This window comes from Didymosphaeria variabile, assembly GCF_027946475.1.
Source record: "Didymosphaeria variabile strain IMI 356815 chromosome Unknown scaffold_2, whole genome shotgun sequence".
Taxonomy (NCBI): Eukaryota; Fungi; Ascomycota; class Dothideomycetes; order Pleosporales; family Didymosphaeriaceae; genus Didymosphaeria; species Didymosphaeria variabile.
In genome coordinates, this window is record NW_026611621.1 from 2,659,883 (window position 1) to 2,684,939 (window position 25,057).

General features: G+C 53.5%; 7 protein-coding genes and 1 non-coding gene across 8 annotated transcripts; 3 read left to right on the forward strand and 5 right to left on the reverse strand.

The window, feature by feature from the left end:
- Positions 1-2,280: 2,280 nt before the first annotated feature.
- Positions 2,281-6,573, forward strand: N0V89_002567 (uncharacterized protein; the record flags this gene model as incomplete). Its single annotated transcript, XM_056211376.1, has 1 exon — positions 2,281-6,573. The coding sequence occupies one exon, from the start codon at positions 2,281-2,283 to the stop codon at positions 6,571-6,573; it is 4,293 nt and encodes a 1,430-aa protein (XP_056074849.1).
- Positions 6,574-8,443: 1,870 nt separating this feature from the next.
- On the forward strand, positions 8,444-9,681 carry N0V89_002568 (uncharacterized protein; the record flags this gene model as incomplete). Its single annotated transcript, XM_056211377.1, has 3 exons — positions 8,444-8,684; positions 8,734-9,168; positions 9,356-9,681. The coding sequence occupies 3 exons, from the start codon at positions 8,444-8,446 to the stop codon at positions 9,679-9,681; spliced, it is 1,002 nt and encodes a 333-aa protein (XP_056074850.1).
- Positions 9,682-9,887: 206 nt separating this feature from the next.
- On the reverse strand, positions 9,888-10,316 carry N0V89_002569 (uncharacterized protein; the record flags this gene model as incomplete). Its single annotated transcript, XM_056211378.1, has 1 exon — positions 9,888-10,316. One exon carries the CDS (start codon positions 10,314-10,316, stop codon positions 9,888-9,890), a length of 429 nt encoding a protein of 142 aa, XP_056074851.1.
- Positions 10,317-10,591: 275 nt separating this feature from the next.
- N0V89_002570 (uncharacterized protein) lies at positions 10,592-12,455 on the reverse strand (the record flags this gene model as incomplete). Its single annotated transcript, XM_056211379.1, has 2 exons — positions 10,592-11,835; positions 11,882-12,455. 2 exons carry the CDS (start codon positions 12,453-12,455, stop codon positions 10,592-10,594), a joined length of 1,818 nt encoding a protein of 605 aa, XP_056074852.1.
- A 683-nt stretch (positions 12,456-13,138) lies between these two features.
- Positions 13,139-13,921, reverse strand: N0V89_002571 (uncharacterized protein; the record flags this gene model as incomplete). The annotated part of the gene is made up of 1 exon (XM_056211380.1): positions 13,139-13,921. The coding sequence occupies one exon, from the start codon at positions 13,919-13,921 to the stop codon at positions 13,139-13,141; it is 783 nt and encodes a 260-aa protein (XP_056074853.1).
- A 1,217-nt stretch (positions 13,922-15,138) lies between these two features.
- N0V89_002572 lies at positions 15,139-15,240 on the reverse strand. The gene has a single exon. It is a non-coding gene; the product is annotated as a tRNA-Pro (tRNA).
- A 1,074-nt stretch (positions 15,241-16,314) lies between these two features.
- N0V89_002573 (uncharacterized protein) lies at positions 16,315-17,163 on the forward strand (the record flags this gene model as incomplete). The annotated part of the gene is made up of 3 exons (XM_056211381.1): positions 16,315-16,515; positions 16,573-16,884; positions 16,942-17,163. 3 exons carry the CDS (start codon positions 16,315-16,317, stop codon positions 17,161-17,163), a joined length of 735 nt encoding a protein of 244 aa, XP_056074854.1.
- A 6,362-nt stretch (positions 17,164-23,525) lies between these two features.
- On the reverse strand, positions 23,526-24,695 carry N0V89_002574 (uncharacterized protein; the record flags this gene model as incomplete). The annotated part of the gene is made up of 2 exons (XM_056211382.1): positions 23,526-24,380; positions 24,435-24,695. The coding sequence occupies 2 exons, from the start codon at positions 24,693-24,695 to the stop codon at positions 23,526-23,528; spliced, it is 1,116 nt and encodes a 371-aa protein (XP_056074855.1).
- Positions 24,696-25,057: the final 362 nt, after the last annotated feature.

A 25,057-nucleotide genomic window follows, 5' to 3' on the forward strand; every position in this document is an offset into this window, starting at 1 on the left:
TGCAGGAAGGCTAAAGCGACAGGTGTCTGCCAGCGTTGCCGCGCCCTTATAGACGAGGGCAAACAGCTCGGGATGCAGGGACGAGCGCAGTTGGGCAGTCCATTCCTGAACAAGGTGTGAGATATGATGGGAGTCTACGCGAGACATGCGACGGCATGAGCGGTGGGGGGCTTTACCCATGTGATCCAGGCTTGGGCGTGCTGGCCAAAGGCCAGCTGCCATGCTGGCTCGAGGGACTGGAAGAATTCGTCGGGCTGGAAAAAAAGTGCGCAGCGTCAAAGCGTTGACGATGCGGAAGGCAAGCAGCAGGGCGAATACGCTTAGCGTGGAGTCACGATAGCTGGTGGAGGATGGGGATGGAGGTGCAGCGCCAATCTGGGACGAGGGCGTGGCCTCCTGGGCGTGGCCGGTGGGCATGGAGCAATCAAGCGGCGGTTGGATTGAAGACGATGACGAGGATTGGGAATGGTCAAGACGGCTGCAGATGGTGACGATGGAAAACAGAGAGTGCGGGACGGCCTGGAACGTCGACAGGCCGCGGTCCGTGTGCTGGCGCCGAAGCGGTGCTGCACAAAGGCGCAGGGTGTGACTGCAGGCGAGGGTTTTGGGCCAGTGCGGCAGCCGCAGAGGTGCGCTCTGGCCAGGCACAGCGACTGAAATGAAGCCGTAGTCTAACGCAAAAGGGTATTTCACGATAGCTCATGCGTGCTGCAGTCGCAGCTCGGTCGCGGTCGACCGGCGCGGGCGTCGGATAAGGTATGGTGACGACGGCCAGGCGAGTCGTGGTGGTGCAGCAGCGCAACGCTTGGGAAACCGGCGGCTGGCAGCGGGCAGGTCAAGTCTTGACTGCTGTGCAGAGACTGGAGCGGACTTGGGGTGGGATTGCGATGGGCGGGCGGAGAGGAGAGACGCTCCACTCGGGACTCTCGGGCTCGGCGGGTGCAGCAGTGCGGGAGCGAAGAAGCAAAGACAGACGAGGGGGGAGGCGAAAATCTGGGGTTGATTGCTGCCTCGAAAGCACATTGGTCAGGATTGCTTATCGCGGCTAGAGGAAAAGTTGCATGACGGCAGCTGGGGTGAGGGTGTTCAATACACGCACAGGCCTACATAGCGCACAGGCGTCCCCATCCACGACCATCGGCGTCTGCCCAGGGCCCGTCGACCTGCGTCGGCAATAACCATGCGCTGGTGCGGGTTGGCCGACGCTGCGCTGGTGTGGGTTGGCCGCCAATGCGCTGGTGGTGGGCTGGCCAACAACGCGCTGGTGGGGAGTCGGCCTGCCTCACGCCGCGGCGGTGACCCCAAGCACCTCGTCGCAGGCAGGCAGGCACGCAGGCAGGCACGCACGCAGGCACGCACGCACGCAGGCTCACGCTCGCCGATCAGCGAACACCTCGCGAGGCATTGGGAACGCCACACGCATCGTGTTGGGATCCCTAACGAGCCCTGCACAGAGCGTGTCCGGGATGCTGCAGCGTGCCCAGGCGCTGCTTGTCCGCGTCGGGCTCGCGGCTGGGCGCGGCAGCAGGGAGGTTTGGCACGCGGCGCTGCATTCTTACGGGCGCCCGCGTACCGAATCGTCAGTGGGCGGCGGGCGCAGCAGACGCCATTGGCCGCGCGCCGCAGCACGGGTAGACAGGATTCGCGAGGTGGGGCGTGAAACGCTGCAGCGCATTGGCATCGCTCGAGCCATCTGCTCGCTCGCTCTTCGCGGACGACAGACGAGCAGATCCCCAAGAAGCGTCCGAGAGACAGGCCCACTTCCTGCCTGCCCTTCAAAGCGTGCTTTGTTCGTGCTCTGCCCGCCTCCTTGCTCGTTCAGAACCACGCAGCTTCCGGCCTTTGTCGTCTCTCAACCGGCCTGAAGTTCTGGCGCACCTCCGACGACCCACCTAACCGTCTTTGCCCACCTCAGCGTCATATACCGCCGTCCACACTTGCAGCTCTGCGTCCATCGTTGCCCGTAGTGGTTACGTCCTGCTTTTTGGCTGCTCGGTTGAGCTGCTAGCCCGCCTCCACGTCGGGCCATCGCTCGAGTGCCTCGAGTGCCTCAACATCACGGCCTGTCAAAGACATCCAGCGCCCCGCCAGCCCGCAGTCTCAGACACTGCCCAGCACCACCCGCCCGCTGCACTCGCATCGAGCCTGCCCGCTCCAGAATGCCACGCCCGTCGCCCACGCTCCCCTCCCATCACGAATAAAACAACGCTGCACGACATGGCTGTGCCATCTGCCTAAGGGAGCGAGGCGACGTCGGCGCCATCTGGCGCCTGATTCCGAATGAATTCAAACCTGCAGGACGCGGAACTTGCGGCCGTCATGGCCGACGACCCGAGTACGAGTCTGACAGCGGAAGAGGTGGAACCGAGGGCAGGACTTTTGCAATCCGACTCGCCCTCGTCCGCCGTGTGTTACGTGGACGCGAAGGAGGCGTCTGTGCCTGCCGTTCACGACTTTGCCCCTTCCCGCGCCGACCCGAAACAAGAGACGCCCACCACAACTGAACATGAGCGGTCCCAGGTTCCCGCCTGGCCAGAGGGAGCCGAAGCGGACAACACGCCGCGCTCAGAGGTGCCTTCGGTCTCAGATGCCGTGAATGACACGCTGCTGCACCACACCTCTCCGCTCGACGGAGAGCCCAGCTACTTCTCGCCTCAGCCGCTCCGCGTGCTGCCCTCTAAAATACCGCACGCCAACCCCTCCACCGAGCCGTCGCCCACGGGCAGCGACGCTGCATTAGATCCGACGAGGTCGAGCAGCTTTGCGTCCTCCTGGCGGGCAACTGGGCCGTCTCCCGTCCCTCCTCCAGAGTCTGACCGGCCGCCGTATCAACGCGACATCTCGAGTACATCCACAGCCAGCGTTGCCACGGTGCGAGCGAACTCTGTGGATGCGGCCCATGGCTATCCCCCTCCACGACCACGGGATGGTCCGGTCTACCCCAACCAATCTTATGCCGCGCTCCAGATGCAGCAGCACTCGACGCATGCCCCTTACATCCTGCGTGCGAAAAGCTCGCAGCCTGCCCATCATTCAGGCTATTCAATGTCGCATATCTCCACGTTTGGTCTGCCTGGTGAACATTACCGCGGTGGCCTTATGGACACAGGCTCTCGCACCGTTGGCAACTCTCCAGCGAGCAGCCCTGGTCTCTTCAGTCCGAACGAACCTCGACTTCGGCACAATGAACAGTCTGACGACAACCTCTACTCGGGTCCCTGGCTCCACTATACGCACAGACAAGCACCAAAGGAAACGCACGTGGCCGATGTCGATGTGGACCCAATGTCGGGACGTAAGATCATCAACCATTATGAGATCTTGGATGAGCTTGGCCGCGGCATGCATGGGAAAGTCAAGCTAGGGCGCGATCTTCAGAGCGGTGCCACGGTTGCCATCAAAATCATCGACCGCTATTCGAAACGTCGTCGGCTCGGGAAGAACACGAGCCACGAAGACAAGATCAAGCGAGAAATCGCCATCCTCAAGAAGGCTCGTCATGAGAACATCGTCGGTCTGCTCGAAGTCATCGATGACCCCTCCAAGAAGAAGGTCTACATCATCTTGGAGCACGTCTCACTCGGTGAGGTCAAGTGGAGGAAAGAGGGCGCCAAAGAGATCTGTCTAGTCGAATGGCGCCGCATCCAGCGAGAATCTGATGGCATCTTCGACAACGAAAGTGCCAAGATGGAAGATGATGCCATCATCAAGCTAGCCCACCAGAAGCTTCAACGGCAACAACGACGTCAAGCAAGGAAGCGCAGGCTCATGAAAATGCAACAGAACGGCAACGAAGCCTGGAGTCTTGAACTTGGTGGTGACTCGGAAGACGATTACTCCGACTATGAATATAGCTCTCGTGCGTCAGCACGCGGTGGGGACAGGCCTGCCAGTCGACTGGAATATTCCCATCGTCAAGGATCAAGCATCAGCCAGGATGCCAACATGGAGACTGCTTTCCGCGCAGGTACACCTTCGGCCAGCGCTCGAGAGGAGACCTCTTGCTCGACCGGCTTAGAAGGAACAATGTATGGGGCCTACGACACGGAAGCGTTCCGTGGCCGCACCCCGAGTATCGCTGGGAGCAGTTCTTCTCACCTTACAAACGGCGAGGACGAAATTCCAGAGCATTTCCATTACGTGCCCGTCATGACTATTGAAAAGGCTCGTCAAGCCTTTCGAGACACCGTTCTCGGACTGGAGTACCTTCATTTTCAGAATGTCATCCATCGCGATATTAAGCCCGCGAACCTACTAATGACCTCTCAAGGTCGTGTCAAGATCTCCGACTTTGGTGTATCGTACCTCGGAAGCGCACCTCGCCAGGACAGCAATGGAGACCAGTCCGAATCCGATGCACCAGACGTGGACGAGGCCATCGAGCTGGCAAAGACAGTGGGCACTCCGGCTTTTTACGCACCCGAACTATGTCAGACCGAGTTAGACGCTGAAACTTACAAGATCGACAAAGCCATCGATATTTGGGCACTTGGTGTCACATTGTATTGCCTTATCTATGGGCGAGTCCCGTTCCACGATCAGAACCAGTTCTTCCTGATGAAGCGGATCACCGACGATGAGCCGTACATCCCCCAGTATCGGCTCAAGCCTGTAGAGGATAGTCCAAGCTCTCGCCCAAACTCGCATGGTCGCATGTATCTCAGTTCCGGCGCCAAGAGAGCAGACCACGATCTCGATTACGAATGCGTCGATGACGAACTTCGAGACCTTTTGCAAAGACTTTTGATCAAAGACCCGCGGAAGCGAATCACCATCCCAGACATCAAGCGTCACGCCTGGCTTATGCAAGGCATCGACAACGCCGACAAATGGGTGAAAGAGACCGACAAGCAACTTGAGGGTAATAAGATTGAAATCTCGAAAGAAGATATCGAAAAGGCCGTTGTTCCTTTTGGTGCTCTGTTTGACAAGATGCGATACACAGTCGGCAAGCTAAAAGATCTTACCCGGAGCTTGACCCGTCGAGAGTCGAAAACACGTAATCGGGCTCAAAGCACCGCGAGTGGTCAAGACGGCCCTCCGAATCTCAGCGCGAACTCGTCGAGCAGTACCATCAGCCAAGAAAGTCGCCGGCCAAGTCTAGGCCCAGGCATGTCCATATACGAAGCGCTCAGCAAGTCGAGGGAATCGGAACATCCGCTTTCCCACAGCGTAACCGCAAGCCCCGACACGAGCAACAGGCCCCGGTATTTTGAGGACACCAACTCTCGGACCGTGTCGCCGGCTCATAGTACTGAAAGTCGTGAGCATCCGTCCCCGTTGGCATTGGGTGGTCGACCACGTCTTCCAGACCGTGCGCATTCCGCATTGTCGTCGGCCGCCTCGGTTCGTACTGTCCGCCCATCGGACAGGTCTAGCCATGGTTTTCCTTCCTCTCCAGGCATTCCACCAGCGCTACCTGGGACACCAACGGCTCTCGATACTCCGAACGGTTCCAGCCTCAGTGGTATCTACGGCGGCATGCCAAAACGCGCCGTGCATAATGCAAGGTCTGAAGAGAAGCGGCTGAGACCTCCCCGCGAAGTCAGTCGTGCAAAGTCTATCGACAGGATGTTTGGTTCAAACGATGACCCTCACGCGACGCCGAGTCTAGCAGTAAGCACTGCTTTCGCTTCCGGACATGTCGACCAGCCAGACCTGCTGAAAGAGCTCTCTCCGACCATCCTGGGCTCGTCTCCTCAATTCTCGGACTTGTACACGCCCAGTCACATTGAAAGGGCATCGTCCCGGCAGTCTTCATTATCGTCAGTCTCATCACGCCTACACAAGACTTGGATTACACGTAATGAATTGGAAGTCGGGCCCTCACTGGAGCTACCTCCTATCCCCATAGCCCCGCCTGTAGGCCGCGAGACGTCGGAGGACAGGTTCAGCAGGGCGAAAGATGAGTTCGTCCGCAGAAGGGTCCGAGAGGTAGAGCTTGATCGACAAAGAGCAGATTCGAGTTCGTCTCAACGACCTCCATCTGCCCTCAGCCAGCGCGAATGTCCTCCTAGCCCTGACGACGAAACCTTCTATCAGCGCCACCAGAAAGTCGAAGAGTTTCTCAACCAGCAGCAGCAGCAGCAACCGCCTTACGCGACTAGTCCAGTCACCAGGCCAGTTATCAGTCAAGCTCGGCCAAGGCCCATCGCATCCAGCTCGTCAGAAGAACAGTTCACCTGCATATCCCAATCAACCTCGAACCCGTCCGTGCCTTCTGTGGCTTCGGCAACGTCATCGTTGGCGCTTGATGAGTACGCGGTATCCAAGATGACGCCGGCAGCTTCTGGCAGTTCTATACATCTCCACCAGCAATTCAACACGCCCACTGATGATCCAGCCGGCTATGATGGAGATCATGCCGTCGAAAGCGAGGACGAAGATTCGGAGGAGGAGTTTCTCGTGATGGGGAAGAAGAAGCCTGCAACGAAGCTTTCCCGAAGTGAGTCGATCACCAACGCCGAACTCGCCCGTTCAAATGTTCGCAAAGAATTCGGATATCGACGTCGCTCGAACCGTAGCGGGAGTAACGGCACGGTGAAGAAGGTCCCACCACCGGGTGAGGACTGATCCACTTGGGCTGTTGCGCTACCATTCATACTTTTCAGTTACTGATCTACATGTACGACTACCATCTCATAATGTCCTGGTAACAAGCACGCATATACCCGTCAAGTTCGGTTTCTATCATAGTTGCATATATCAGGAGTCAGGCAGTCGTCGCATGTACCAAAACAACATCATGTCAAGTGCCTCTGGGAGGTACTGAAAATAGCAGGGGGAATTTCTATAAAACATGGGCGGCGCACTCATCTCTTTGTCGCACTTTGTCGGCGGTCTGTAACGTCTGGTTTTTCTTTGGCTTTGCATGTGCATAGGACGGGCGTGGTGTTTCATGTTGTCATGTCGGGACGATGTGCTTTGTATACCTTTGACGAGTGGGGACGAGGACGATTTGACGATGGGGAGAGGGATAGTGAAGGTGAAGTGTTAGATATGAATTCGACGACAAGTCTCTACTTTCATGGTGTGGAGATGTGCAATAATGGGAACGAAGAGCAATGTTCTAGCTGTGTATATGCGGTTCTAAGTGAAGTCATTGACTCTCCTTTCTTAGTGCGCCTTTGACCAAAGCAACCCGCAGCCGTATTGGAACGACATGTACGTCACCGCACTTCACCATAACGGTCTCCCGGCCTGTCTGACGGCTCAACGGTCTTCTTCCATGGCGGCCTCGCGTAGCTTCACGAGTGCTGCTCGCACCTTCCCGATGAAAGAATGCGCCGTGCCCATATATCTTGCATCGTGCCTTCCCGGCTAAGAAGCTCTCAACAAACCGGCCAGCCCTCGCGAGTCATGTCTGCCTCTGGTTCCGCACTGGCCGAGTCGCTTGTGATGCAGAAGTGCCTTGAAACAGCATGTTGTTGTGCTCCGTAGCGGATGAAACGAAGACAATCCCATGGCTCCGCCAATCGCATGTCCATGGCCGCAAACAAGCACGTCGTCAAGCGTCTGGCGCAGGCTTGCTTCCCGTGTCGGACCCTTGGCATACGCGAGCTTCTCGAAGCACGCTGCACATGGTACACGTGCAACGACTGCTTCCAAGGTGGGAGACACGGAACTCTTGCTTCTGCTCTACAGCTAACTGTTACGCTGCACCGGCACACAAGCAGGCGTCGATGGTCCAGCAGGACGTGCGATGGTAGCGTGCGAGACACAGAGAGGCGTCGTGGCCTTGCCGGCGACTTATCCAAGTGCGGCAATTATGGGTGCCGGTATACACGAAACAGGCATGGCTTCAACAAAGGACGCGCAATGGCTCCAAGCACAGGGCCTGGCCCATCTCCAGGGTGCGGCCCGCAAGCTTCACGTTGAAGATCTTGGCTGTAGATCTGCTGTGTAAAGCGTCGGATTCTATTCGCCGACATGCAGTCGCCGTGGGCGCCCGCTGCTTCGATTCAGGGCCGCCCACGTCGGATGAGGCAGCTCAGGGACCGTGGCCTGAGCCGTAGTAATCGTTGTTGCCCATTGGCCGTCGCGTACACTGCTGGTTCGGATCCTTCCAAGGAACATGGGGCGAACCGTCCGCAACCCTAGCATTCACTCCCGCTTATGCGGGCGCGAAACGACATCGCAGAGACACACACGCTGTCCTCGCTCGACAGCATGTTGTTTCTAAATGAGATGGGTCCTGCCAAGTCGGGGGACAGAGCGGTTAAGGATATTCTGTTGCGCGTACGCGTTGACGAGATGCTTGTTGTCATGTCCAAGGCGGTTGTGTGCCGAACTCCTTGACAGACATCTTGTCTTGGGCTGTATAAAGGGTGCTTGGAGGCTCTCTGTTGAAGCACCACCGCTCCGTCCCACTGTCCACCCACTTCAACCATCCATTCGTTCCGGGGCCGCTCTGCTCATACACGCCTGCTCTTTGACCGCCAAGATGAAGTTCTCCACCATCCTCAGTGCTGCAATGCTCGCCCAGCAGGGCATGTCCCATCCGGGACAGAGCAAGGCTGAAGCCCTACAGGAGCTTCAGCAGCGCCGGGAATACCGGTCAATGAACAAGAGAACTCTGGCCGACTGCGCCGATCAGCTCAAAGCGAGGGGTAACGACGCCCTCCTCCAAGCTCGCCGTTCGGCCAAACTTGAGGCTATGCGCAAGAAGCGGTCAATCAGCACCGGTACGTTGATAATCATGGTGTGCACAAGACCATGGCTTACAAATCTCAGACAAGCCTCTGCTCAAGGCTCGCTCTTTCGACGATGTCCTGAACACCGACCACCACTCCAACCTCACCGTCACTCCCGAGACAGCTGACCCAGCTACCCTTTTCACAGGGAATGCCAGCTGCACTCTTACTCCTGAGACGACCGAGGGCCCATACTGGGTGGCTGGCGAGCTCGTCCGCGAGAACATTGTTGATGGCCAGGCCGGTGTGCCCCTGACGCTCGACATCCAGGTCGTCGATGTGAACACCTGCGAAGTGGTTCCTCAGGCTTACACCGAAATCTGGCACTGCAACTCGACTGGTGTGTATGGTGTTGTTGCTGGCGGAAACGGCAACCAGGCCGACCTGGCCAACATCAACAACACTGCGCTCCGTGGCATTCAGCAGACTGACAATGACGGCGTGGTTGCTTTCGAGACTTTATTCCCCGGCCACTGTAAGTTCTTGCAATGAAGATTGGCGATGATGATTTCCTGATGAAAATGAATAGACACCGGTCGTACCACCCACATCCACGTCTTGACGCACATCGGCGCTACCCTGAATGATAACAACACCGTCTCCGGGGGGTAACATCACCCACGTCGGCCAGTTCTTCTTCGACCAGGCCCTCATTACGGAAGCCGAGAAGGAGGCGCCCTATAACACCAACACACAGGCACTTACGGTCAACAAGGACGACTTCATCTTCGAGGAGGAGGCTGCCAATGTTGATCCGAGTGTCGAGTATGTCTACCTTGGTGACAGCATCTCCGAAGGTCTGTTTGGTTGGATTGCTTTCGGCATTGATACTGCTGCTGCCCGTAACGTTACTCCTGCTGTGTACCTGACCGAGAACGGTGGTGTCGCCAACCCCAACGCTGGTGCTGGTGGCCCTGGTGGACCCGGTGGACCTCCTCCTACCGGCTCTCGCCCAACCAACCTGCCCACTGCTACCGCGTCTGCTTAGAATGTTCCGGAATGTGTAGTAGGCGACGGCGCGACAATCAATAGGAAAGATACAGGCAGGACAGGCATGGGGCTGCGCTTGGGTACCTAGCCAACTTTAGCCACTCGTTTACGAAAGAGTATGATGTTTACCTGCAGATATTGACCAATACGACAGTAACATATTATCCTCTGAGCGTTCTTGAGTTTCCATGGCACTCATCTTTTTTATTCACATCCCCTCAGCCCTTCAAGTAACGTCCCAAAAGCCTTCTTGCTAGTCCCCTCTTTCCCTTGTTCTTTCCCCCACCTCAACCTCTTCATCTCATCATCCGCCCCCGTACTTCTTCCAAACTCCTCCCTCTTCAGCACCGCCCTGGCTTCCTCAAGTCCCCCAATGTCCCTCACATTCTCGTAACCCAGATCCCTCAGCGTCTGCAGCGCAATATTAGATCGCCGCCCCGACCGGCAGTACAGCGTGATGTTGTCTGTTTTGGAGACTTCGGTGCCGAGAGCGCGATAGACGGTGGAGAGGGATGCGATAAATTGGTATTCGATGTTTGTGGCGGTATGGAGGTCATTGGAGAGAGCGCCGGTGGAGAATTCGGTGCGTGTGCGCACGTCGATAAGGAGGTCGTTTGGCGCGGGCGGAGCCATTGTGTTGTGGGTCATTGCATTGTGTTGGTGGAAAAGGTGAACTGGTGGGTTGGAAGATGGGCGCAGGATTTAGCTTCCGAGGTTCGGAGTTAGTGGATGGAACTAAGAAAAGGCAAATCAAGGGCTTCCCATCACAGAATACGGCAACCTCATAGACATAGATGAATCGAAAATGCATTTGAATTTTCGGGCTGTGTGTTGACTTTTGAAGCAACATGCACTTCTCGGAAGATCCGATCCGGTACCGATCCTGCACGTACATCGTTCTTTAATGCTCATGAATCCTTGTAGTACCTTTTGTTCAGGCCCAGCTCAACGGCGGCAATCTGCAGCGCCAAAGGGAGGGAGAATTGTCGGCAGTACATGAAGCTTCCAGTCATAAACCAGAACCCTGGAAGTCCCGTAGATCTCCACCACCCAGATCTCTCTTGCTCTTCATCCAGCTGCCCAAATTTGTTGTGCAGCCTCTTTAAAATATCCGACCCCATCAGCTTCTCTATCGTCGTGGTCTCCTTTTGGAACCCAGTCGCAAGCACTACAACGTCGGCTTCGAGCTTCGTCCCATCTGCGAGAACCAGTCCATCTTCGGTGAACTTCTTCACACCTTCCTCGCATTGCTGGATCTTGATACGGCCATCGATGATCATTTCGTTCGCGCCCTGGTCAATGTAATACTGCCCACCCTTGATCAGCTGGTAATCTGCCAGGCCACACCCATCATCACCCTCTTTGAGCGCCAGGCCAGCTTTCTTCAACCCATCATGCACGTCTTTGTCGTGCTCAGCCATCATCTTCGTCAGCCCGACACTCATCGTTCGGATGATCGCCAAAGGGAATGAATTGCCTACGATATCTGCCTCCTCCGTGCTTAGACCATCCATTTTCCATAACCCGAGCATGAACGTCTCCCATGACTCACGCGAAATGGAGTAGATTGGGTGTCGCTGCATCATTGTCACCTTTCCGGCGCCGTGGGCGACGAAGTCGGCGGCAATGTCGTGGCCGCTAGTCGCAGCGCCGATGATGACGACTTTTTTGTTGTGCGTATCCGGGATGTCTGCAGCCGACCTATGGTACTTGGAATGGTAGATTTGACCCTCGAAAGAGTCCTGGCCTGGGAAAGTTGGGAGTATGGGTTCGTCGCCAAAGAGGCCGGTGGCTAGTACCAAATGCGTGGCAGAATGACTCCGCATTCCCTCTGGTGTTGCCGATTGAATTGTGTACTTTCTTGTAGCTTCGTCGTAGGAGACATTCTTAACGTCAGTGTTATACTGGATGTCGAGACCCATAAGCTGTCCATAGTGCTCCATGAAATCGGCGACTTCGTCCCCTACGAGAAACCTGGGCCATGTCTCAGGTATCTTCATGTAAGCCCAATGATCTGTATAAGATGGCGTGTGGAGGGTGATGCTCTGGTATCTCTGTCTCCACGAGTCGCCGAGTCGTGCATTTCGTTCGAGAAGAAGCGTCTTGATGCGCATGTGTTTGAGGCGTGCGCCGAGCATGAGGCCAGCTTGAGCTATGACGTATTAGAATTGAAGGAGAATTGTGAGCGGTACACTAACCAGCTCCGACAATTATGACCTGATTATCCTCACTTTCGTCATGTCCGGCCCCAATCATAGCCGGCACCGAAGTCGGCGGTACACAAGCTGCCCTCTGCTTCTCTAATTCCTTCATGTAGTCAAGCTTCTCTAGCTGCGTAAACACAGTCCAAGCCTTCCAATTCCCAACCCCAACGTTCATCAACTTCAGCAGCCCCTTCCCGTCTCCGTGTGGTGTCCGAAACGTGAAGCCAGATTGGATCCAACTCTCGCCTCCAAACTCGACCAGCATGGGCTGAAGCCCACCGAAAGTGTTAGCTCGGATATCTGAAAGTCCATGAGTCGCAGAGACCAGGTAGTTGCGGATTGCCTCCTGGCCTTGCTTGCAAGAAAAGTCCCAAGACAAAGCGACGATGTCTCGCCACCAGCAGTTTTCGATGAAGAGATTCGAAACGAGGTCAATACTTCGTTCAGAAAACGAGCGTTCTAATTGGGAAAGCCAATTAGCAGTGACTTGTTTCGCGTCAATATCCTCTTTCTGGACGCCTTCTTGGAGCTTGAGTTTTGGCAACTCGGGCAGCTTTGTGTTATCCATTGCGAAATAGCAACCAAGAGGAAGTGGAGCTTCGTACGTATCGGGGTCTTCGATAGAAGAACAAAGCCAACAGGGGCTAAATTATATCGTACTGTTGCACAGATGGGCGCATAGTAAATTGAGAGTAGCCTTCTGACTTGGACGCCTTAGGGGTACCCATTCTGGCGGTCGGCGTCGCGCAGATTTGCTCATCACAAGGAAGCAGATTTTGTTCACCGACTTCGGATGATCTGCAGTAGAAGGCCTTGACATTGATGCAATGCACGATAGAATGGGGTGGAGAGTCCAATCTAATCTTATCTGATGATCTTATCTGATGATCTCCGAAAATGATCGCCGAAACCATGCTCCAATTGGACGTTCTTCCGGGCATTGGGCGAGTAAAGACGCAGTGTTAGGCGCTTTGTTTATGTAAAACAATGCATGAGATTACAATTAGAATTGCCTCGTAATCTCTTCCTACTGTCGTTCGCATAGGCAAGCAAGAAAAAGCGTTGGGGGAGCGCGGCCGAGGCTCAGGCTTTTGTGGCTCTACAACAGCCCAAAAATCCTCTTCTATGCGTTATTAGGAACGGCTTCTCGAAACATTTCACCCATTCTTGACTGTTGCTTCTTATTATAGCATGGTTGGGGCATCGGATCTGTATCCACGTATACAAACGGCATATGTACGCGCGGGCAGGTTATCTCGATCCATCTATCGCTTCGCAGGATTTCTCTCCCGCAGCGATCGTACCATCCAGCTTCGTTCCGTTGCGGGTGGCCGTGTCTGTCTCTTGCGAATGATCGCATTCAACCGCAGCAAGCACTCCGGATTGATATCGAGTGGAAGCTAGCGACATTTTTGAGATACCTTCAACAAAGGACAGCGCTTCGAGATATGCCGGATGATCCGTCCCTAGGCAAGCCTTTTCAAGCTTTAATCCCGCATCTGCGGTAGCCACCGCTGCATCATAAGAACCGGTGCTCTGCTGCAGTCTTGCAATACAGTAGTACATACTCGCCACTTCGCGTCCAACTATGCCTTCCGCCTGGTACATAGCAATCATTGCGTTGAGGACCTCGAGCTCGCGGTCTCGGAGCCGAGTCTGGCGATCCTTCTCGGGCATCATTCTCAGTGCATCTATCTGCTGCTGTTCCTCATCCGAAAGTGCGTTGGGAAGTCTTTCCTGCATGCCATCTGCGCCGTATCCCGCATTGGCCGTTTCTGTCGCACTCGTACTGTCCGCGAACAACGCTTTGGTCTTCTTCATACTGTTTTGCATGTCCTTCCGCCTCTTCTCTACTTGCTGTCCTTCCTTTGTGTCGATGTTGCAAGCAGGGCAGTTGCACGTAAACCCATAGCCTTCCTCGAGCTTCGCGACGCGTTGATCCCGCAACTGGCCGTGCTCGGGAAGGTAGTTGATGCTGACTTCCTCGCCTGCGGGTATGTTTCTTGTGGCATGAATATTGAAAGTCTGATGCATTGGATGATAATTTGCCTGCGCGTTCGGATGACACGAGTGATTGATACGTGCGATGGCTGGAAAGAGAGCGAGTTCAAATACTGGCGAGGGCGATGGCATTCTTGTATTTGGTGCCGGATTGGTGCTGCAGGCCGCTGCATGTGTTGCTGGAGTTTCTAGTGAGGTATTTGAGTCTGTTGACCTTGACAGTCTTGGGAGAGGTATCTGCGATAAAAGAGTTGCTGATGAAGCTAGATTGAATGAGTTGCTCCGGAAAATGCTCAATATCCGGAAGGCCTCATCTAAACCTCTCGCCATCTCGCTCAAGCGCCCATAACCGTTTGGCGATGATTTCTCAATGCCATCTTCTTCTCTTCGCGAAATAGTATGACTTATCGTCACTCGATCTCTCACCACCCAACCCAATGCTTCGCACCATCTTCCCAGCCTCTGGATACCATTTCCAGGATGCCAGCTCAGTCCTAAAAGCTTCTCCCGGCTTTTGCTATCTAACTGCTTCGCATAGCTGAGGATGTCACTCGGTCGCTGCCCCGGTCGCAGTGCAATGAGCGGCTTCTCGGCGAGGATCCGCGTCCCCCGCGGTATAGTATGTTTGGAAAAGAGTCCGAAGCCTTTATTGGCAACAGCCCGAACCTCGTAAAGCATTCGAGCGCGTTTGTAGGTCGCTCACTGAGGCGCAGAGATCGACCAAGGGGCGCGTGAGTTCATGCCTAAGGTGGTTAGTGCAAAGATCTCTTTGCTTGGAGCTAACCTGATACGGTTCATATACTTCTCGTTCGGCAAGGCGTCGTGTGCGCTCGAATACTGATGTATTCTATGTACTATACACGAGACATAATGTATCTCATGTTTCTCGTGGCTATCTCCGCTTCATCTCAATAAACAGCAGGCTAGAGATCCACGATTGGCTCTCGCACATCTCGGCATGGACCAAGTCTTTCCTTCGACACTGAGTCCTTCCTTAAGGGCCAGAAAGATTGCAAAGTGGTTACACGCATATTTTGCCAAGTCTTGAAACCTCGACATTGAGGGCATACATCATTGCAAGTTACGCTCGACGATCATCAGCACGGAAGCAACAGCCTCGATACTTCGATCCCTTCTTCTGGGGAGATGTTATGATGCAGTCAAGAAGCAATATCGAGAGTCGACTAGAAGCCAAAAAGATTAGCGTGCTAAGGATGCTGCACAAGCAAAAGGTAAGAGCAAAACAAATCGGGCTCAACCGGGATTCGAACCCGGGGCCTGTCACATTATAGACCTAATTGATCCAGGCGTAAAATCCCGAAGCGACAATCATACCACTAGACCATTGAGCCGATGAACTTCAACTAATTTGATGGCAAAATTGTAAAGTTTGTCGTATATATCGCAAACGATATTGTTCTAACGAGAAACCTGGGTTTTCGAGACCTACAAGCGCATGGACTTGACTTAACCGGAAGGAGAGGACCTTGCGAGCACCCTAGTGCACGCTTGGAACAGTCACTGCAAAGCGCGACCTTAGCCCTCGTTGAACGGTTCTAAATACCACGTCTATTCCAACAGCACCCCATGATGTCGAAACCCCGCCGGCTTATCTCAGTCAGAAAGTCTCCGTGTCATGTTTCGGACTCTGCGCATGCACTCCAGGCGGAGAACCGATCAGGCACAAGACGCACGGCCCTTGCTTCCCGATGTCGCTACCAGGGCGGGAGCCAATGCGCCTGTGCATGACTGTGGTGCCGCATGCGACACACCGACTCTGGGTTGCTTTGGAAGGATATCAGGTGATGAGGTGCTCATCACTCCACCGAAGTCCGCACCATGTGTCCGCAACACCGTTCGTCTGGTCAAGTTTTGTATCGTGGACCCGAAATCGAGTCGGAAGCAGACCCGTTGCACTACACATTGTCACGCGACGATCGTTTCCAGTGCGGGGAAGCCCCTGTGTGAATGGGTCGGGACCGCTCCCGCGGCAGGGCGATTGCGGTGTCCTTCCCGCGGGAATGTCCTGATCTGGCCGCCGTACAATGGTTGAACTGCGCGACAGCATCAGCCAGGCCCCTTACGGCTCCAATTGTGTGAGTATATTTGTGGGCGGCTTCGAATTGTGCATGCCGCGCCTCAGCACGGATTCTGTACAAATCCCAAAAGCTTGACCGCCTTCCCGAGTGCGTCGTATATATCCGCGAGCTCTAAGCTGCAAGGTTGCGGTCCCATTGCCTCAACACACACATTCCTCTCGATCAATCAGTGACCAGCGGACTCCGGGGACTGCCGAAGCAAGCAACCAGAATCCGCCCATTCCTTGTTATCTTATATTTAATCTCATAGTAATCGCCCAACTCGTCTTCTCTCGTCGTTGAGTTAGCTCCTCGTCACGTCGATCCATCCTAGACAACTACTTCAACATGCAGGCCGCACGTCTCTCGTCTCGCGCCTTCAAGGCTGCTGGCAGCAAGCAGAGCCGCAGCCTCCACATGACGGGTCCCGCAACCTACTCAAATCTCCTCACCTCTGAGCGTCCCGCAATGAACCATCCCCAGAGCCTCGCTGGTCTGCGCTACGAGTGCCAGGTGCTCAAGCTCCCCACCACCGGCTCCAAGGTAGAGGTACGCTCATAGCTCACCACGCTTATGCAAAGAGCCCTCCTAACGTGATCGCCATAGCTTCAATCCCGTCTCTCCGCACACGAACTCACAAACGGCGCTCGCACCTTCAGCACCGCGGGCAACGACTCAAAACGACCGCTCGTAGGCGCGCCCGTCACCGGCCACTCCTTCCGCCACTTCAACACAAGCCGCGAAATGAAGTCACCCAACGACAGCTCCACGATCGACTTCGCCTTCATCCCCGACTTCGACCCTGATCTCGGAAGTTCCCCCGTCGGTATCCGGGTACCCATTCTCCCCACAACCACCACGCCGAATCCGAGCTACACGTTCGCGTCTGCGATCGAGGCCGCGGAGGCAGAGGAGGAGGTGAGCACCTCCTGTGGCATCCTATACCATAGGACTGGAAATGCTAACAGATCCTAGTACTCTACGAGGCTCCCCATGATCCACACCGTGTCCGCACACGTCCACGCCCCCGCTGCCATGTCTGAAGTCCACGACAACAACACCATCGATTTCCAGGGCATGGCTTTCGAGGTTGCGAGCAAGCTCAAGCGCCCCGTAGAGGAGGGTGCCTCGATGGCGCGCCAGATTTGGGGCGGTCTCGTTGATGACGTTCTAGGCCCCAAGGGCAAGCCCGCTTAAGCGTCGCGCGTAACTTTCTTTGATAGGTCTGTGCGGTGGCGTTCTTCACGGTACCCTTGTCAGCGATGAAGCGCATCGGATATTTCTGGACGGTTGCGGTGTCAAGCGCGTGCGTGTGTATACAAGTTGTAATTTCCTTTTCTTCTCGACGACTTTCGACGGGTCTGTGGGAACGCAGTTATGCTGCTTGCTTGAAGTGCTCAAGCTCACGAGGAACGAATCTATCAATTTTCAAAATTGAATCCGTGTTATTGGAAACCGTATCTTGTATGCGCGATGTTGTTCGTCCACGAACATATCCTGGATGCTATTTGACTGTTGTGATCATTTGGCCCACGTCGATATCAGATGCGTGACACCCGAAAGGAGCGCTGAAGGCCGGCTCGAACTGACCGTACCCTCAGTGGAGTTTCGGATGATGACCGAGCTCCGTCTTCTCATTGCATGTCATATGCCGTAGTCCACATCACTCTGCTTCGCTATCGGTATGGTCGCGATAGCACCGGCGGGGATTGCTGACAGGTTTACCGCCTCCCTGGTCTTGTGCTCCTCCACGAGCTCCCGAAACCGATGCATACACCTTGGACTTTCACATGCTTCTCGATGTCCTCCGCATTGTCCCTGGTCGCATTACAACGTTCATATAAGAGGTGTTGTAGGATTGGCTTGTGCGACGGAATATGCTTGAATGCATAGATAATCATCTCGAAGAAGTATGACAGCACAACTTTCCGCAGCGGAGCAAGACAATAGCAAGGTCGCTAGCCTGTCGTCGAGAGCAGTCGGGGGTTAGCCTATCTTCAAGGACATATGCCTTAAGGGCTAGAAGACATTGCGTAAGGTCGCGGCGATGAGCATCTCCAGCGTCGCAGTACATGCAGTCATTCATCTCTCATTGCTCGGCTTCGACGAGTTTCTTGATATAAAGCTATTGGACGAAGATCTCAACTAAATGCTCTATTGGTGCAACGCGCATATTTCCTACTGGAAGCTGACATTTACAGGGCTCAGTCTCTACATCACTGAGTTACATCATGCCTTCTTGTGCCTCATTCCAGATCCCAGTCAAGGCTTTCTTGAAGGAATCTGGATTGTGCTTCAAGAGAGCTTTGTGTACGTAGCATCTGGGCCAATCTCAAGGATGAGACTAAAGACTTAGCAGCTCCCTAATTTGCAAGCCTTTGTCTGGTTACCCTAGGACTGGCGACTCCGTTGCCATGAGTGCGGCCGATTGCGTCAAGCTGAAGCCGGACACAATAGGTTATTGCTGGAGAACGACAGAGTATAACAGTGGTGGGGTGGCGACGGAAAGAGAAGAGGGAGAAAGACAAGCTCGGCCGTGCTGCGCAACTCTGGAGGTAGTATCAAGGAAGGAGCACCAAGACCGTTTCGAATGATCGAATGATGAGAAGAAGGAAAGAGCGCCCTCGTAACTCCGATCTTCGCATGACTGCTGGGAAACCTTGGAACCATATTTCGCAAGCTCGAGAATATCACGAGTCTGGGGTAAAGAGAAAAATCTCACCATTTTTACCATTGTTTATGCCTTTTGCTAACACATCGCAACCACAGCTTCCACAAACGGAGTGCTCAGTGTAAACAGTGAACCTCGCACCGCCCTTGCGGCACTCATAGGTACCCGGTACGTAGGTACCTACCAAAACCATCGATACTCGGTAAAATATTCTTGAGCGGACCCTTAATGTACGCAAATCTTCTATAGTGAGTGCCATTGAACAATCGTGCCGATTACTGCTAGCAATCGAGGCGATAAACCCTCATGTTGAATGGAGGTATACCTCGAACGCCATACTCGTACATTTTATCTGCATAATCACAATGTGTCGTTATTCTCTTCGGAGTCGAGGCGCCGGGATCGAGAGGTGGGATGAGCAATCTCGTGTGAACGCGGCTCTAGGCGGGTGATGTCCGGGGGCTATGCCCAAGTGAAAGCCTGAAAGCCAGCCTGTCCCTGTCCAATTGTATTCGGTCTCATAACATCCATGCGAAGCATGGCCGTATCGACCGTTTGAGCCATCGAGTGTCTGGGAGCAATAGTCTGACCTCATGAAACGCTCACAGAGGACGGTGAAGAATTCACAGCATGGGATCGGGAGGCAGGAGTTCTATGAAGGGATGATTTCGAGAGCACGAGATCGTGCCACGAGTTCCGACTTCTCTCCTATGGCTCTTTCGCTCATCCTATCATCCTCTTATCGCGGTACTATTTTACATATACATTTCACCAAAAACTGTACGGAAGATACCGAGCATGGATACCCTTCCCTTCGCCTTCTTTAATCGTACATTCTACCTAGTGTAACGAACATTAGGGCAATAGGTAGCTCCCATCCATTCAACCTTTTACTAGTAGTCCTTTTGCTGTCCGAATCACGCTCCCAGAAACCCGATATATCACCCTTTATTCATCCCACCGCGAATGACAGGCGAAGCTCCACTGGAACCCCGAATAGACAGCGCAATCACAACATCTGCCATCAATTGGAGGATAGAAATTTGCTCTAAAAGCATGTCGCGGGCGTAGTCAACATGCTGAACAGTGCACGGTGTTGGCGAGTGTTCCATGAAGTGGTCAACGAGCGGGATGCTGGTAGCATTTTCGAGGTCTGTGCGGACAAGTAATCGATCCCATAGCGTGGGGGCTCCTTTTATCGATAGTCCGCAGGAAATTAGATCCCAGCTATGCTCATGACTGTCTCCAGCGTCGTAAAGATACTTGACCGTTTTCTTCTTGCCGTAAATCCAATTGACGAAGATGTCGAAGGCACGGGTTTCGACAGTCTAATAGCACGCAGCAATCTTCAGCCTCTGTCCATATCGGGTTTCTGCAATCCAGACAAGCAACGGAATAGACTGAGTAATACGCGGGGAGTTCTTTGTACACGAAGTAAGATTTGTGGTCCGAGCCGACTTCGACGGTAACAAGAGACTCGAGGCCCTGTTCGGCAAGGGTGCTGAACAACATAAACTGATGTATCTCTGGATAAGGAAGCATCGTAACGTGTTAAAGCGGAGGTGGCTACTTCTTAGACATGACGACTTTTTCTGGTTGAGCACTGTGGTCCGATTGAAGATTATTTTTTGTTGTATCATCTCTGTCTTCAATTAGCGCGCAAATTGTTGCCTCGACAATATGCGCAATTTATAATCGATGCATTTTTGGCTAGAAAAAATATGAATACAATTGTCTTGAAAGGCGAAGGTGCGACCTTGCATCAGCCTCCACTGTGAGAGAATATGGTGTCGCTAGGAGGAAACTGAACGTAGATATTGATAGACAAAACCCTTTTTAGCGCTCGCTAGCCGAAACTATGACCCATCAATGATCATAGACGAGTTACTGGGTGAGTTTGTTTCGTTTCTAACTCTCTCCAGAGAATCATGGCTGAGCTTTCCCGCATAACTCGCAGCCCAAATGAGCCTGAAGGCCGAGTACACCGGACAGTACTCTGCCATCGTTCACAATCACCTTACTTCAAAGAGGTAACTATAACTTAACCACACCGATACATGCGCTTTTCCAGAGAATGCGGGACAGGTGCCAGTATGCGTATTATATATGGTGCTGTCTGCAGTGTTTATATTGATTATTACCAACTTAACGCCCTATTCAGCTTAGCCTTTTTTCATATTGAAGGTACAGCATTGGCCAGTGCATGGGGAATTGGCTGGTGCAATGCATTGCGTAGCCAGGTTCACAAGTGATATTCCCTACTTGGCATTGGACAGTTTAAGGCAACTTACGATCAGTGAGCTGAGACCGAACACATTCATGATCACTGGAGGACCCTTTTTATCTTATCTAGCTCATGCTGGACTGTGGATTGCTCATGGAGAATCACCGATCGATTGCTGTTTTTCGCCACAGAGCAATCCTTTCGTCCTCCGCTCATAGCAATGAGTGCGTCAGGACATAGGTTGAAGCTGCAGAGTGACCAATCTCGTGTCCTGTTTCTCACGTTTGAGGTATTGAAGGAACCTAGGATAGATCAAAGTCGCCAAGATCGTCTTATATCCCACTTGCGCATGCCTGTAGCGCCTCAATCTGCGGTCTCATTTCCTATGAGATATTCACATGCGCTCGTGTTGAGCAACATTCTTAGCAAATTTACAATCTTCAGATGCTGCCACTTCACCACAGGTCACGACTTAAGACTAGTGGATTGGCTATCATTAATTTGTGTATGGATGTCACAAAGAATATCATTACAACTACTTGTATTCGCATTTTTCATACCTCAACTAAGCTCTGCGACTTCTGTAGAACTCATTCTCTACAATGGGTAATTCACCGTCTCGTGAAGAACAACTACTACGGAGAGCGGTTCTGAACATGTATTACACACGATTTAACAATGAAATTCCATGAACGGTACGACCTTGAACACCCGCATACCATATGATGAGTATGATTTCCTAGAAGTCGAGATATCGTACTGTGGAGGTCGAGTCCATGCTCCCTAAGAACAGCTTCCACGCGTGCACTGGGCATCGTAAATTTCCGCAGAGCCTCCTTAGCTTTGCCTGTTTAGATCAGCACAACCGTCACAACCCGTCAGGCACATCCGTCGGCTGCCGGTCCCGCCCATAGCAGGCCTGACGGTCACCTTCAGTGGTGGGGATTTTGATAATCACATGGATCTAGTTCATTCTTGTCCTTCCCGGTAGAAAAGGCACGGGAAACCCCGTCAAATAGATCCGACGGGCAATTTTCACCAAAGCTCCTCATCTAGATATGTGTTTTTGAAGTATTCCCATCAATGGCAATGTGTAGCGAGAAGCACCTCCAGCATTGGGTGAACTTCGTTCGTCTCGGGGATCATATCGAGCGCGTACGTACGTTCTGGAACATTGCAGGCGCATTGGCGATGATGTACACGACGTAGTAAAGAGTAATCGCCCTCCTGAACTCTGGCACTAGGAGGCAGTCGCCAAAGGTCCACGCCTTGAGCAGAATGACGCATGCCGCGTCAAAATCATTCAGGCCCTCCAGTCCTCTATACCGGCGGGGGACATGTCACTCCAATTAGATCGATTGGCTTCTCGTGCGGCGGTTGTATATATCATCCCGTTCTGTATCCGGTTAAAAAACAGCTCAAAGGTCGTTGCGTTTATTTTGAACAACGGCAAATTCACAGCCCGATCTCCTGCTTCCTTTCACAGGCACTTGAGAGCTTTGTCGAGGTATTCTGGGTGATGGGCGAGCATGTCTGTGTGAAGCGTATGGGTCTTACTATCAGGGCCAACCTTGACAGTCATGAGGCCGGACGTGCCCTGCACGGCAAGGGTGCTGCGAAACGTAGCAAAAGAGCACTTCAAGCTCTGGCTATTTATGTGTTGCTTGTAACGCATACCAGAAAATAAAGAAGTGATGAGATTCAAGCGATGTACCTGAGCAGTGGCGCTTTCTGAGGACCTGCCGTTCCTGTTATTTACTGCACACGCGCTCTCGGTGATAGATCGGTTGCGGAAAAGTATGAAAGTATTGAGATTTTTTTTGGGTACGGTGGAATGCGTGCGAAACAGATAGAAGCCATACTAATGCCGTATTGGAGCTAACTGCAAAGGCCTGGGCCTGGGCATTGGTGATTGTCCCCAAAGGAACAACTTTCAAACGAACGCCTTCCACGAAGAACTACTCGAGTGCTTGGGGCGCTGAACCGTCAGATAGAGGCATGGCTTACTTGCTTTATTCTCGAACCTTACTAGCGCCACTATGTCGATCTGATGAGTCTCCGCGTGCTTTTGCAAGCCACAGCGCAACGGAATCCAGGGAGCTCAATAGGATACCAAAGTGCCTGCCCTCGTCTGTGTCGGATAATTTCACTTATTCTGAATTAGTGTCTGGCCCAAGCAGTTCCTTCAGCATAGCCTACCATTGATCGACAAACAATTCCCAATCAAGAGCGCTTTGGAGCTATTTTTCAGTGAAGTGCAGAATCTTGATACATATCCAAAGCCAATTGCGTGACAAAGGAATAGTTTCACACTATTGCATAATGTAGAGCGATAGTGGACGGGACAGTGCATATGAAAACCAAATTGAAACGCGTGATCAAGGCTACGAAATCCGTCCGTTGTGCCTAGATCGAGCCTTATTCTTAGGGACACATCAGCATATTAGAAATAGACGGACAGTTGAGCAATGTGTCAGAGCACTCACCGTACGTCGTTCTACGCCCTCTCGTCTGACCAAGGTGGCTTCCAAAATTATCCGTACGAAGCATTTAGATAGTTGTTCTGCTCACGATATGCACCTGTTTTTGGTAATATCCACAGTATCTCGGACTCCACCCTCCGTGCCTACCTGCACCACCTTTCCTGCCTCAACATTGCAACCCCTACGCCGGCCACACCACACTCTCCCACTGCCTCCCTTCCGCCCTCAACTTCGCATCCAATGTCTCCCTCCCCTGTCCCACATACAGCACCTTCGAATACGCAGCCTCCCCCCAAAAGCTCCACGTAGTATTTCCTGGAACAAACACCACGTCGCCCACACTCAAACTCAGTTCCTCCTCGTACCCCTGCACCTTCACGCAGACTAACCCATCTACCACCTCCAGCGCTGTGTGACCCGGCAGCGACCACTCCTGGGGCTGAGAGGAGGGAGGAAGTTGGGACAACGTAATCGTGCCCTCGGTGAAGTTGCCATCGGACTGCGTGGCCGTGATAAACGGCTCTACGACGTAGTAACTCGTTTTGTCCGCAGAGGAAGAAAGTACCTTAGGCCCATACCCCTTCGCCACAAAAAATGGCGTCTCGCTATCCTTCGCCAACTCATTAACCCCGTTCTTCCAAACAGCACCCCCATCCCCACTCGTCCCATTGGCATCGAAATTCATCGGCGGAGTAAACTGAACCTGCGCCCACACATCGAATTGCTGCAACTTGCTAATGGTGTCTGCGTCTCCGCCGGGACTAGTGAAATTTCCCTGCGGGAACGGCGCGTATGTCGAAGATGAGTAGTTCGCAGAGGCGAGGAAGTAGAACAACTCTTCGAAGCCGCCGGGCTGAATTACGCCGACCATTTCGGTGAAGGGGTCGAGGATTTGGAAGGAGTGCGTGGTGTTGTGGGGTACGGCGCCGTAGTCCCCGGGTGTGAAGATGCGGCCAGAGGTCGCGTTGTCCTTGGAGGCCCAGAGGGCGAAGCGGCCGCGGAGGTTGTAGAAATTTTCGTAGTGGGCTTGGTGGATCTGATTAGGCCGTCAGTATGTGTATGGCTGGGTCGATTGGAGAGTGAGACACACGTGTGGAAGCACACCCAGCTCGCTGCTCGCGGGAGCAGCGGTGCTGATTAGCGTGAATGCATTGTCAGAAGAAGGCCCCGTGACTGGGAACCGGTAGATCTGGGAGCCGATGCGGACGCCATCGAGGGTGTATGCGCGGACGACGTAGGGACGGACATGGTCTGGTACTTTCGTAACTACGAGGCTGCTGTTGTCGCGCCTTGCAGCGCCTTGCCCAGCAGCGACAGCCCCGAACAGCGTAACGAGCGAAAAGAAAAGCATTTTGTTCTTGTCTACTCACAGTTGAGAAGCTGATCTTCAACTCCCGGGGCATGTAGTCACATTAAACGCATCTTGAAATGATCGCCGTGGAAGATCCGGCTCGCAGCAAAATCGACCGAAACGTTCCGAATCCAGTTACCGACAACTACGCAACGCGTCAAACGAGATTGTCTTGGGGGATCATGGTAGGAGCGGGGTGGGGTTGAGTGCCAAAAAGGTCTACATTTCCGGCTGTAAACCCTGTCGCCGACAAGGGTCGGCCCGCTTCATAATTCGGCGCTATAGGCTACGTGTTTGAGCACCCGGAAATTCCGAAATGTATGGCGGAAATGCCGGATCGCTATGCAATGCTGATCACAATT